Source organism: Paralichthys olivaceus, chromosome 4, assembly GCF_024713975.1.
Source record: "Paralichthys olivaceus isolate ysfri-2021 chromosome 4, ASM2471397v2, whole genome shotgun sequence".
Taxonomy (NCBI): Eukaryota; Metazoa; Chordata; class Actinopteri; order Pleuronectiformes; family Paralichthyidae; genus Paralichthys; species Paralichthys olivaceus.
This window is the reverse complement of record NC_091096.1, coordinates 9,139,850-9,153,569: the sequence shown is the minus strand read 5'-3', so window position 1 is coordinate 9,153,569 and position 13,720 is coordinate 9,139,850. Positions and strand designations below refer to the sequence as shown.

Sequence of the window (13,720 nt, the reverse complement as noted above, 5' to 3'; positions counted from 1 at the left end):
CACACACACACACACACACTTGCATAAGCATACACTCAGACAAAGAAAAACACATGGGCATGCATACAAATTTGCCCTGTGACACATGCACACACAAACCCACACCATGTGCTTGCTTTAGCCGGCAGCACCAACAAAATTCTGTGAGGCCATTAGGCTGCATTGAGAAATGCATTAGTCACTGATGGCAGCAAGGCACAGTCATATCTACGCTGTGTGTGTGTTTGACAGTGGAATACAAGAAAGAAACAGAGGGAGGGAAAAATAAAGAAAAAAGGTGATAAAGGAAGGATGATGACGGATATGATGAAATTATATGTCGGGGCTGTAACTTCATGTGGCCGTGGTCGACAAAGTGACATCTTTCTGAGGCGCAGAAGGGTTTTTTTCTTGCTCGCACCTGTTATAGTGACTCACTGTGCAGTGCTGAAAAAATAAATAATAACCCAACAAAACCCCAAAGTAGAGGGAGTGTCTCTAACAATGTCCATTCAGTCCATTTTCTTGCCGTCTACAGACTTAGACAGGAGTGCCAAAACTACTTCTGTATTATGTTCGTTGCAGGACACAAAATGTACACATACAATTTTAAAATGCCATACACCTACAACATGTACCTAGTGTTTTCCTTGTCTGCTACACATTTGAATAATATACACATGCACCTACTGCATGTGTGTATTATTCAATGATGAAGTATTAATAAGCAGAATGTAGGTCTATTTTGCTGTAGCAGTAAGTTGCATGACGGCCGAGCCATTCAGCCGATTAGCTCCCTTTTTATTGCTGTATCTCAGAGCAGCAGGTGTGTTTCATCTGTAGTCTCGCACTGTTAAAGTATATTAACACCAGATCCACTGTGAATAATAAGATGATCAAATAACCACAGAAACTCTTTGATATTCCACACACACAGCAAGATTATAGAGTAAAATTCATGATAGGTGGCGATGACACTGTCAAGATAAACTGGACAAGTGAAGTTCACTTAGATGGAAGAGATAATAAAACCCTCTCTTTTTTTCCTCTATGTCAGAGGACGCACCTGAGACAACTGTTCATACGCTTGTTTCCTGACCTGTGATTTAAACGTACAACATGATGTGGTGAAGCAAAAATCATTACTGGGATTATGAATAATGCCTCCTGCACACTAGAGGATAATCAGCCAGATTTTGGGTCCCATTCAGATCCAGGGAGCGTCACTGATCTGAGACAGATCGGAAACAGATTATCTGGTGGAATGGTCATGATAGTGTGAGGGGTTTACAGACATAATCTTAATGTCACAGACTGAATCAGAGCTTCCCCGATTTGGATTCATAAATATCAAACAAGTTTGTGTAGTGTGAAAGGGATAGTGATTAAGCAAGTAAGCAGAGACCCACAATAGCCATTGAGAGCGAGCTGACTGGGAAGCGTAACTGGACAATGTGTACCTGTGTTTAGAAGCTGTGTTTGTCTCTGATTACAGTGACACTAGAAAAGGAGGAAAAACTTGAGGTTTTGAGTTTTACTTTTTGTGAAAAACATTACCCAGCTGTCAATGCCGGCAGTCCGGCTCCATGTTTGTTTCTATTCTGAAATCACGTTTGATCACACTGGTTTCTGTGAGTTCCCAAGTCTCTTCCCTCGCCACTAAGAAATTAAGATTTGAAAATTCTCATGTGTGCAACAGGCATAATTGTTTTGGGTTAATCTTACAGTTATAGCATGTGAGTCCACACAGGAGTGGATCATTTTGGTGCATGGAGCACTTTGCTGCTCTTTGCACCTTAAGAGGTCCTCTGTAAGTGATGATTGGACTTAAATAATAACCCCTTAATGTAATTCTTTGCCATAATCTGTATGAAAAAATGTTTTACAAAATATAATAATGAGAGTTCTCTGTGTAGGTGTAACTAAAGTTCAGAGTAGTAAACGTTCTGCAGCATATACGTGAAAATCAAGGGAAAGTTCTATTTTTGTTATGTGCAAGTCATGCATGCATTAATTATGTAGTTCACATTGTATTGGTAAAGTCAAACATTATCTGTTGTGTGTGTATTTTCTGTGTTAGTGTGAGTGATGTGAACCCACTTGCTCACACAATGAGACATATTTCCCCCCTTCGACAATAATTCGCGCCAACTTTGAGTGCTTGAGTGGGATTAAAGATATGAAAGAAACTCTGGAGCGAAAGAGGAGATGAAAAGAAGTGTTTTGAAAGAGCGAAAAAGTGAAACAAAGAAACAGACCGCAGAACTCTGCTCCTGTTTCCGTTACAGGCAGCCATTTATAGACAGTCATCCATTAAGTCTGCTTCGCTCCCATACTGTCAGCCCCTCTGTGATGCGAAAGAGGCCATGTCAACTGAGGGTGTTCGCCAGGCAGGTAGGTAGGAAGCAGCGCAGCTCTCTCTGAGCAAGTAGTGGACGGAAATATGAATGTTACTGCAGTACACAATCTCTAGAGAGAATATGAAGGATTATTTGAGTGAGGGATGGCTGCTGCGGCTCAGCATAAAATTTATAATCACAAAGCATAAGGACAGAGAGGGAAGAAGTGAAAATCTTGAGTTAAAACGGAGCCTCATCTCGTGATATTCACTCATACAGCTTCAGACATCCTTAAATAAATATAATAATATTTTCAGTGCTTAGAAATGTAGTACACAGTTTTTTTCATGTGTTTGTGTCTGACAGAGCAAAAGAAAGTGTTTGCGTGGTCTGTGTGTTTCTCACCTCTGGCCCCATGTGCTCGGTCTGTGTTACGCGGTCAGTCATTTGGCGGTCTTTCATTTTCAGGGCAGCTTTGGCATTCTCCTGCATACGAAACAAACAAACACACACACACATCAGCTGTGTATCTTAGAAAAAAGGACATCAAACACAAAAACAAAAAAGAACAACTAAAAGCTCTCCCGGCAGACTCCTGCCTTGGCTTCCCTTGTAAGACTTTGTGTACAGTTGCCTTCCATGCTTAGCTATCCAGCCAGGAAAAAAAAAATGCAACTCTAAACAACCCCAACAACCCCAAATCAATTTTTCCCCTTTCGCCTGTCTCTCCTGGAAATCAGAGAGGTCATAAAAGGGGGCTGAATTGCAGGAGAACTTTTCTATGGCCAAATACTGAAGCAGGGGCCATCCTCAAAGTGCACCAGTAGAGAAGAATTCATAAAAAGTGACAGCTAGTGCTGGCCAGCCTCCTAGAAAGGTCCTTCTAGGAGATAATTAATAGCTTTCCTCTGGCAGATTTACAGACCGAGGTGTAGAGAGAAAAGCGGCGGCCCTTTCCCTTCAAAATACAGCACTTTTACCTTGACTTCGAAATGCCCTAGTCCTGCCTCTGTGATTATTTTGAAAAGGCAGGTTGCAGGTCCTCCGAACAAGAGGCACCCGTAGCGACCGTTTCCTCCAGGAGCAGTTTATGACGATGTCACTAATCATTCTGACGCGCTCACCCGATGCCGCTCACGGCTCAGAGGGGGGGAGAGTTGCAGTGGCTATGAAATATTGAGAAATTCATTAACCTTGATTAAAATTAATCAACCAAATTAGGGAAGGAATGAAAGTTAATTTATGATACAGCTCGAGACTCAAATATACACTGTCCTGCTCAAATCCAGCACGAGTGAGGAGACGGATCGGGTTACGGTTCTGTTTTCATTAGTCATGCCCATGACTGCACAAAAAGCAAGAGGAGGCTTTCCGCAGTTAAATGTTGCAGTTGGAGCACGCTTCTTCGACAAAATGCACCAGCAGAGAGAGGAGAGATCTCATAAAAAGTGACAGCTAGTGATGGCCGGCCAGCGAGCAGGTCCTTCTAGGAGATAATTAATAGGTTTTCACTGGCAGATTTACAGACGGAGGCAGAGCAGGAGAGCACCGGCTATGAGCTGCCCTTTCCTTCAAAGTGCTGCACTTTAACTCAGCTGCAGCAGGCAAGCTTTCCATCCTGGACTCGCACCGACAGAGACGCCTGTACACCACCAATGTTCATAAGCACAACATGCCCCCAAAATGCACATCTTCATAAATTTGACAGAATGACCTTTGTTTCAAGGACACACAGTGCAGATAAAAAATAAGGTTAGGCTGCGGCAAGGATACAGCCTTGTCTTGGACAATTTATTGATATGCACACACAAGTAGTTATATGCAGACTTTTTGCACTTAGAAGCACACACACACACACACACACACACAAAAACACAAACACACGCAGACCAGCGGTATATGTCTGGGAATCAGATGCAGCTGGCGGCAGGAACCAGAACATCCCTGTCAGAGAGATGTGACAAACAGATGAATATGCACACACACACAAACACACACACACACACACACACACACACACACACACACACACACACACACACACACACACACACACACACATTGTCAGAGCTTATCAGCATATGTGAGTGTTTGTTTATGCACAAGCAACCAATCGCCCTAAAGACTGATTGATGGAGCCACGTGTGATGTGGGAGGAAAGAGAAATAAATAAAAATGCTCAGTCAGTTGGCGGCTTTACTGCGTCACCTTACGGGAGAAATTGAGAGAGAAAGAGAGATGAAAAGAAATAGAGAGAAAGAAAGAAAATATGTGAAAGCCTTAAACACAAACTAACATTTGATATAATATCATTATTACATTATTATTTGTGAACAATCATCTGAAAGTAAGAATGAATGTGTGCCAGAGTTTTTTTGTGGAACTTTACAATGTCACAGCAAATTTGACCTTTGGCTTTTGGGTATACAATTATAATTTTAGCCTTTGAGGTATTGTATAAAACCAATAACACAAAATTTAAAAAAAATTAAAAATTGAGGTCAGTGACTTTTGAGCAGCAAATTCGTATCAGGTCATCCTTGAGTTAAATGGATGTTTGTGCCAGATATGGTGAAATACCCTCCAGACCTTCCTGATAAATCACTTTCACAAAATGTGGGGTCATCCATCACCAAAATCTGATCCGGTTATCTTGATCCAAATTTGAAGAAAGTCTCTCAATGCTCTCCTGAGATTTTGTGTTCACAATAAGACAATAAGACAATAAGACAGATGCACGGACAACAGTGGGGGCAGCAGTAGCTCAGTCCATAAGGATTTGGCTTGGGAACCGGAGGGTGGCCGGTTCAAGTCCAGCATGGACCATAACCATGGAAGGTGGACTGGTAGCTGGAGAGGTGCCAGTTCACCTCCTGGGCACTGCTGAGGTGCCCTTGAGCAAGGCACCGTACCCCCCAATTGCTCATAGGGCGCTTTTCCTGGGGGCTGCCCATCACTCTACCATCTCTCTCCAAAATATGCATGTCTTTGAGCCCTGTGTGTGTGGGGGATTGTGGGTTAATGCATGTATTAAAATGAAAAACATGAGTGTAAAAAGAATTTCCCCTTGTGGGATCAATAAAGGAAGTTTAAGTTTAAGTTTAAGTTAACCTGGAAACAAAATGCCTCCAGCTACAGTGGTAGCAGACGCAGAGGCATAAATATAAATCGCCTTTGGGGACTTTAGGGGCTCCGTAGCTCAGACATGAATTCACCTTTACAAAGGTGGTGATGTTCAGGTTTGACACTGACATAGAGGAGGTGAGTTAGTGCTGGTGTATCTGACTGCGTTATATCCATCATTCTCTGGTTAGCAAAACATGACTGTATAACACATTAGATTTTATTCACATATAATTATAATAGCTATTATAATTTAAGTGGTAAGTGAGATGAGACTCCCATTAAAAGTTATTTCATTGATGTCCATGTTAATGAATTCTCCTGATGTTTCTCCTGATGCCAGAAAGTGGTTGACAGATAGCAAGAACTTCAGTGAGTGTACATGCACACCTTGACATATTTCTGACAGTCCTCCAACTGAAACAATAAAGTATATGTATAAACACTGCAATAAAGACGTTTGCTTTAAATCAATAATTTAGTGCAACAGCTCAAGTACCTATCAAAGTCACTGACGCAGTTATGTGAAATAAATTCTGCTTGGTAACGTTCTTGATCACAACACTATAATCTGTTGACAATCGTGAGCCTTTGTCACAGCTAAAAATATATGAACTCCGGCAGCCTCCAGACAAATCAATCAACCTTAGCCTCAGACTGCCAAGATGAAAAACTATCATCCTAAAAATGCTCCAATCTCTTCTATAACTTCTAGTCTGCTCATTCTGAGTTCTTCATTTCAAGTGCTTTTTATTCCAGTGAAAAGATAATTAAATGTACAATTATTGTGTAGGGCTGTATCCAACTTTTAATAACATTAAGTCTTCTACATGTTTTCCTGCAGCTGACGATACCTAAAGGACCAGCTGATTAAAAGTCACATTATAAGTCATCAATCATGGAGATGCTAGTTTTGTTGTGAAGACTTTTTAGCCTCATTTAGATAATTATTTTCACACAGTAACACAAATATAACACAAGGTCCAGTTGTATTCCTTCACTTTTGCAACATTAACAGCACCAACATTAACAGCCATCTTTTTTTTTCTATACTTTCCAATGAGAAGCTGTCAGGTGACGTATGAAACTGTCGCACGACAAGCAATTGTGATTGTTTTTAAGTATTTGTTGCTGTTGTTTTTGACAGCTTATTTCTTTGGCAAATAACCTTGTTTACAAAAACATCTGTCATCACTTTCATAGCACCCTCAACCCACAGATAGCAGAGCCGGACAGGTGATAATTATACTTTACATATGCAAAATATGGAACATTGTCTCATGTTGGTAACGAAACAATGAAACACAACAATGGAACACTGAAGCTATTTTTAAACACCCAAGGATACTGAGGTATTTATCACTGCCATGCCTATTATGTCTTATTAGAGGCTGCTGTGTATATTAATTAAAACAAAATAGAGAAACCAGACAAAGAAGACAAGAGAGGAGAGAAAAGAGGAAGACTGAGAAAAATGAAAGTGATCAAACAAACAGATGCCAAATGAGACTCAAGTCAGTGGGTTGGACTGACATCTCCCTAACTACTGCCACTAACACTGGCACATTATCCTGCTGAGGGCTCGCACAATGTCTGCACTGCATCAATTTGATAGAACAGGTGACAAATTAAAAATGTGATGAGTTTTCTAACTATGAAAAATGCTGCCATATTGAGCGTTTTTGCAGATGATGCTATACAAGAGTTTCCAAAAGGGAGGAAATAAACACAAATTATACATCTATATATTTTATGAGTATATTTTGTTTCAAATATCCAAATATGAAAGATTATTAGAGGCAATTTTCAAAACAATAATACTTCTCTCTTGGCTGGATTTGGGTCTCAATAATGTTGCTATTATATCAAGATAGAATGAACAAGCAGTTTACATAAACAAAGATGAAAAGATAAGCTCCTTGGTGCTGCACCATCTTATATACTGTACTGTACTACAACTATAAAACTATTCTCACATTTATTTCCTCTCTTTCTTCAGTCAGGCTTTACTTTCACTACACCCTGTGCCGTATGAAGCCTCACATATCAGAAGATCACAAAGTAAAGAAAACTCACAAAGTGAAACTTTGCAGCTCTTTGGTATGTTTTTCAACCTTTCAAAAGAAGAAGACATTTCAAGGCTTGAAAGGGAATGAAAAGATTCACGCTTCAAAGGCAATTAGTCTTTAATTTATATCCATAAAACAAATAATTTAAAAACATTCAAGCTGCTTCAATTATTCATCTCAAATTTAGAAGAAAAGAGACAGAGAGAAAGAAACTGTGACAGATAAAATTAGATAAGCAGACCCTCCATTTCTCAATGTTTGCGGATATAAATTGGTTTCCTATGAGTTACAAACGCTTTGTATTATTTTGGGGAAAAATTTGGCTTAACTGTACTCCTTGAAATTTCCCATAACTTTTAAATCCTGTACACGCAAAACTGAATCATGATTATCATCTGAATGTCAATCTTCAGGCTGGTGAAACAGCCATGGGACCTACTTTCTAGTAGGAGGTCAGAAGAAAGCTGTTATTTTCTACATCTTATTTATTAATCATTATCTGATATATTTATATGTTTTCCACTTTTAGCAATCCTTCAGAATCAACAATCATTTGTTTCTGTCTAGACAACTTGGTCTTTAATGTCTTCAATGCCAGTCACTGTTTATACCTATATACTAAACATCTACATGCTAATTCCACTAACATCTGCCCTGTAAATGGAACGGTTCATTTCATTAACATCCTAATGTTATTTGGACACACAATACAATCAATATCAATAAAAGTTCAAACAGGCGACTGGTGGTCTGCAGCAGTCAGTAAGGTTCAACATCTTCTTCTAAATCATTCAAAATTACATATGAACCACACACAAGGATGGTAAAAAAGCTCATTCTGTTTCATTTTAAGGACAACATAGACCATAAAATCTTCACTGCAGATAAACCAGGTTTGATGGATGCAAAGTTTTCTAACATCACACGATAGACTGACTTTAAAAAGCTTTCCACATAACAATAAAAGAGTGACAGTATTTAGTGAAATTGTTTGAGGAGGACTCATTAATGACAGAATCATTTTGAAGAAAGTTTAACACAGGCCAGCTGACAGTTCCAAACAGAGAGGCTTAGAACGGGCACTGCAGTCATTTTAAAACCAGCCCTCACATCAGCAAGATAAACGTTTTGCACATTACGGTCACATTTGTAGACCTGCCTGTTATAGCATCATATGTGTAGTAAGAGGATCTTACCAGTTCACTCTGGAGTCGGAGAATCAGCTCGTCTTTCTCCCTCAGTTGTTGCAACAAGGCCTCCTCTCTGCCAGGATCCTAAACACAAGCAATACGCAGTGTCACGCATCAGTCAGGACACTGCAGCCAGTCGAGATTTATCACAGAGACCATCACAAGGCTGTTTGAGTGTGTATGTGATTCCCTGGATGTTTCCATAATCATTTATGTGTTTTTAAGTGTTTTATGTGCATTCATGAGTGTATATGTCACTGATCTTTCTGTGACATGTGTTTGCATGTGTGTGTGTTTGTGTGTGTGTGTGTGTGTGTGTGTGTGTGTGTGTGTGTGCGTGTGCGTGTGTGTAATGTAGTTGTTATGTGGTGCATGGTGCAGGACCGTGATCTCCTCTCCTCTCTACATCTCTGAGATAAACTTGGAGTGTCCTGTGGCAGCACCCTACAGTGCACAGCACTTTAAAATGACCTTGTGCTGTCAGGGGACATTACCGTGGCGAAGACGGAGAGGCGAAGACGGAGAGGCGAAGACGGAGAGGCGCAGCTGAGACGGAAGAAGGGAGGAGAATAATAATACTCATAAAAGTAACTTTATTCTCATTGCACCTTTCAATACAACAGTTACAAAGTGTTATAAACCTCTTCTAAAAATATCTTTCATTAAAATGTGTTAGCTGTTTATGACGAGAACTCCTAATTTGTCTGCCACATTTATCCACCGAACAAATTACGCCGAATCAGTTGACATGAATTCTGTTTATTAGTTAGTGAAGCGAAAACTGCAAACATCTTTGTCGGCCAACCTGATTTTCACTGTCAGGGTTGGTCCAAAGCCTTGTCTGCTTCAGACCTTGGCTTGACTGTGCAACAGCCAAGCTGCCACAGGATCTCTACACACTGGCTCATGCCTGGATATAATAAAAATAGCTGGGCTCCAGACCGAGCAGCTTTAATTAAAATACTCAACTTAATTCTAAATTGGACAGAGAGTGACACAGTAAGGACGAGAGAAGAAAAGAAAAGGAATAAGTGAGAGAGGAGGGAAATGACAGACATACAGATGGCCATTACCTCTTCAAGGGCATAAACGCAGTAAAGAAAGAAAAAGAGGGGCAAGATAACCAGAGAAAAGTGAGGAGGGGGGAAAATGTGAGAAAAGGGGGACAGTGATAGAGAGCAGGAGAGGACAGAGAGGGCCCGGGGCTGAGCGTGCTGGTCTGAAACTATGGGGAGCCATCGAGCTAAAAGACAGAGAGTCAGGAGGAGAACACAGACCACAGGGAACCATAAAGTTACAACACTGTCCTTTAAATGACCCATCTGATGCAAACACAGACAGCTAACTTGACACTGCCTTAACTCAACATCAAAATTAGTGTGTGCATGCGTGGAACTTGTTAGACCGTCTGACAAGCACTTCGATGGGAGCGTGCCGTAAATGCTTAAACTGTTTCTGGGCATATTTAACTGCACAATTATGGCAAACGCTTTCCAGTCAGCCACAGACGTAGTGGCCATGAGTCACAATTTCCAGAAATTATATTAAAAAAAAATTCTAAATACTAAAGATCTGCAAGAGTCACTAAAAATAAATAGATTTTGATGACATGGATAAAAGCTAAGGTAAGTGCTTCCAGGGTGATAAAACCTCGGGAAGAATGCCTTCCCCTCAGAAACAATTTACAAAAACAAAACCAAGTGGTGTTGCATGAGAGCGGACTGGCATCACCTGCATTTACAGGGAAGATATTTTTAGACAATGATATTTTTTCCCTACTGTGATAACACACACACACACACACACACACACACACACACACACACACACACACTTGTGCACAGGGAGAGAGAAAAAAATACAAACATGAGATTTGAATGAGACTGAAAATTGCTAACATGCTGTGACAATTATTACATTAGTCAGCCTCTAAAATTAATCTCACCCGAACAGGACTGAAGGCTGTTCCAAATGAGCTGGCTGGCTACAACCGGAACAGCGTGTATGCCTCTGTCCCCTGTGTGTGCGTGTGACATTGAATGTTTAACAGTAGTTGTGTTTCTAATGTTCAAAACAGGCTTATGACTAAATCCATGACCTGTGTGGTTTGTTTATGAGTATAAACAGAGAAAAAAAAGAGAAATAGAAATAGATGGGTATAAGAAAACAAGATAACATACTTCAACTCGGCCACATTCAATGCCACCCTTTTGACTTCAATGCCAAGGGAGAGGACATGCTCATATGACCGCACAATTTAAAAAAATGTGTCCTGGCTTGACTTTGTTGTTGTTTGGCTCACATACCCATTGTTGAGCAGCCCTATATTGCATTACATATTGAAGAAAGGATTTAAAACGAGGGAAACATTACCATTACCTAAAACTAAATTGAAAAACTGTATTCTGATCGCTGAAAGAAGGAGCACAATATGCATTAAGTCACCCATCAGGTGGCATTCCAACCAATTTTTCAAGGCAGAATTGAATGGAAAGGGCTGAGGAAGAAAAGTGGGGCATGTGAATTTATTTCTAATGTGATTGGAATGGCTGCGGTGGGGATAAATCTGATCAAAATCATTGGAGTGCATCTACTTTATGTGATTTTGTATGGAGGCTGAGGCCACTCTGGGCTTGCAATCAGCAGCCAGCTGAAGAGGGTATGGAGATGAATTACATTCCCCTTGTTAGCAGAAATTATTCAATTTCTGAACTTTTTTTTTTGCAAACACACATTTGACAAAATATGAGGGTTGTTTACCGCATCTGCAATTTCAATAACCCCCTCTACCCTCAGTTGGTTCAACAAATTGGCTGTTTCCTAAAATTGGGCATGGGGTGGGAAAAATAACAGCGTAATCAAAGGCATTCTTGTTATCTTAATACCAGGGTACCAAACATCTTTCCATAACTTTGCACTTCTTAAAGTACAAGTGGTTGCTACTTGAATGGGCTGAGACGAATGTGAAATGGTATAATCCCCTTAACAGCTCTGTACATTCTTGGTGTGTCCGGCATTTAGCAAAGACCACTGGACCCTATGTGGATGAAAAAGTCCCCCTCAATGGAGTGTGGCTGCGGCCCCAATTTTTTGCTCAAATCTGAGTCAAACGCAACCAATATCCTTTGTCAAAAGATCAAAAAGAAAACAATTTCTTCTTGTATAGGATTTCATAAAATCACAAATGTACAATGTACAGAACTCAACCTGATTTTGAAATTGATCATAGGAAAGCAATGATATAGGTGAGATATGAGATCTCCCATCAGACCTGGCACAAGGTGTTTGGGCTTTAGCAAACTGTATATTTATGTCATATGGACACAGATTAAAAAGTAAAAAAAAAAGATTTTACAAAAAAAAAGACCAGCATGATATAATAAATTATTTGATATCTAATGTGTTGCTGATGCAATTTTCCCAGACTGTCATAAATATCAAACATGATGATTAATGATTCAATCAGTAGCATTAAGAATATTTTTTAAACCCCCCACACTTCATTAGATAATCGACACTGAGTGACCTCAACTTGGGGACAGCCCCCTGATTGTGGTAGGGGCAAATCAGGTCCAATTCCCTTTAGTGTGCAGCAGCCATTACTACATAAGGCTTTCCTTCACATGGTTATATGCTGTCTCATTTGGCTGCTCGGACACACTGGTAAAGCACTTGATATTCATGACTTGATTAAAAAACATAGACAAGCTCAAAGACACATGCATAAACCTGTGCACGCTGACTGACAATAATTATGACTTTGATAGCATTCTATTTATGCAGACTGACAGAGGAGGTCAAGAGGAGCGGCTTCGATGTAAAAATAAAAGAGAGGAGGTGATGAAAAAAAGAGTCATCTGCACATCAAGAATGCATAATAAAAAGCCGTGACCTCTGTCACCTGTCTTTATGAGTTAACTCAGCTGTCAGGAGAATCTAAAGAGCAGGTCGCCGTTACACTCCACTGTGATTCAACAGTTTCAAAACTAAAAGTTTTCAGTGTATCTGGACACGGGCTGCACACGACAAACTAACCCTGCCATTTAAACTGAAGGACATGGCCTGCCTGGTGAACAGCAGCAGTCAAGGATGCTATAGGTGCTCAATCTGCTCCGAGGAGCTCAAAAAGGCAGTACAGCTGACAGGTCACACGGAGACAGTTAGGTAGGCTGTCAAAACTGTTCTGTAATATTTACGCTGTTTGAAACAAGCAAGGTGTCACCTGCTGAGATATCCTGAAATGTAGCAAGAGCCTGATGTCTGCAGTTAGAGACACTTCAAATATAATACAGTACAGTTAGAAAACAATAGGGCAAGTTAAATGCAATAAAATACTGTCCTTTGTACTTCACAGACATCAATGATAATGTAAGCAATGAGATATTAGTGAGACCCGAGGCTGGTCACGCAAAGACGAGCTTCAACTACAGCTCAGATCTAACAAACAGAAAAGCTTCAGACGCTTGAATTGGATTAATTGTCTGTGTTCTCTGAGAGAGTTAAGACTCTTTTGAAACTGAGCGCAGCCGATCAAGCTTTTTCTTTTTTTTTTATCTGCTCGGCTCCATTCAAACCAGCAGAAAACATCTGTCTTCTGGAAGTGCTTATAAAAGTGTTTTACTTCCAATACTCAACAATATGTGAATATCCAAAGCCGAATGTTGTGGGAGTGCAAATCAAAGAAACAGACACAAGCTGATTATAAAGGAGATAGCCTGGGGTAGAGCAGTTAACATGAAACTTTTTTGTTTTACTTTTTATAAAACAAAATGGCATATGACAAGGCGATGAAAATACAACGATAAAGTAGATAAGACTCTGTGCCCCTAAGTGAACTCACTCTCAAAGATAGTGGCGTTTCTGTAGGTTTTAACATCATTTAAGACTTTTTAGGAGCGGAAAAATGTAATTTACACGTACAACAGATATGAAGGAATATTGGGAGTCCGAGAATAACTTACACTTCCCCATATTTGAAAGCAGGTTGAAGTAGCGTTGTAGAGAATAAACCTTGAAACGC

General features: G+C 40.1%; 1 protein-coding gene across 1 annotated transcript in view; it reads right to left on the bottom strand.

The window, feature by feature from the left end:
• The window catches only part of ccser1 (coiled-coil serine-rich protein 1), a 113,882-nt gene that overhangs the window by 56,796 nt on the left and 43,366 nt on the right, over positions 1-13,720 (bottom strand). Inside the window, exons 9-10 of the mRNA XM_069523615.1 lie at positions 8,707-8,784; positions 2,724-2,804 (exon numbers count right to left, since the gene is read on the bottom strand). Of these exons, the coding sequence (XP_069379716.1) occupies positions 2,724-2,804; positions 8,707-8,784 (159 nt within the window). The remainder of the gene's footprint in view (positions 1-2,723; positions 2,805-8,706; positions 8,785-13,720) is intronic.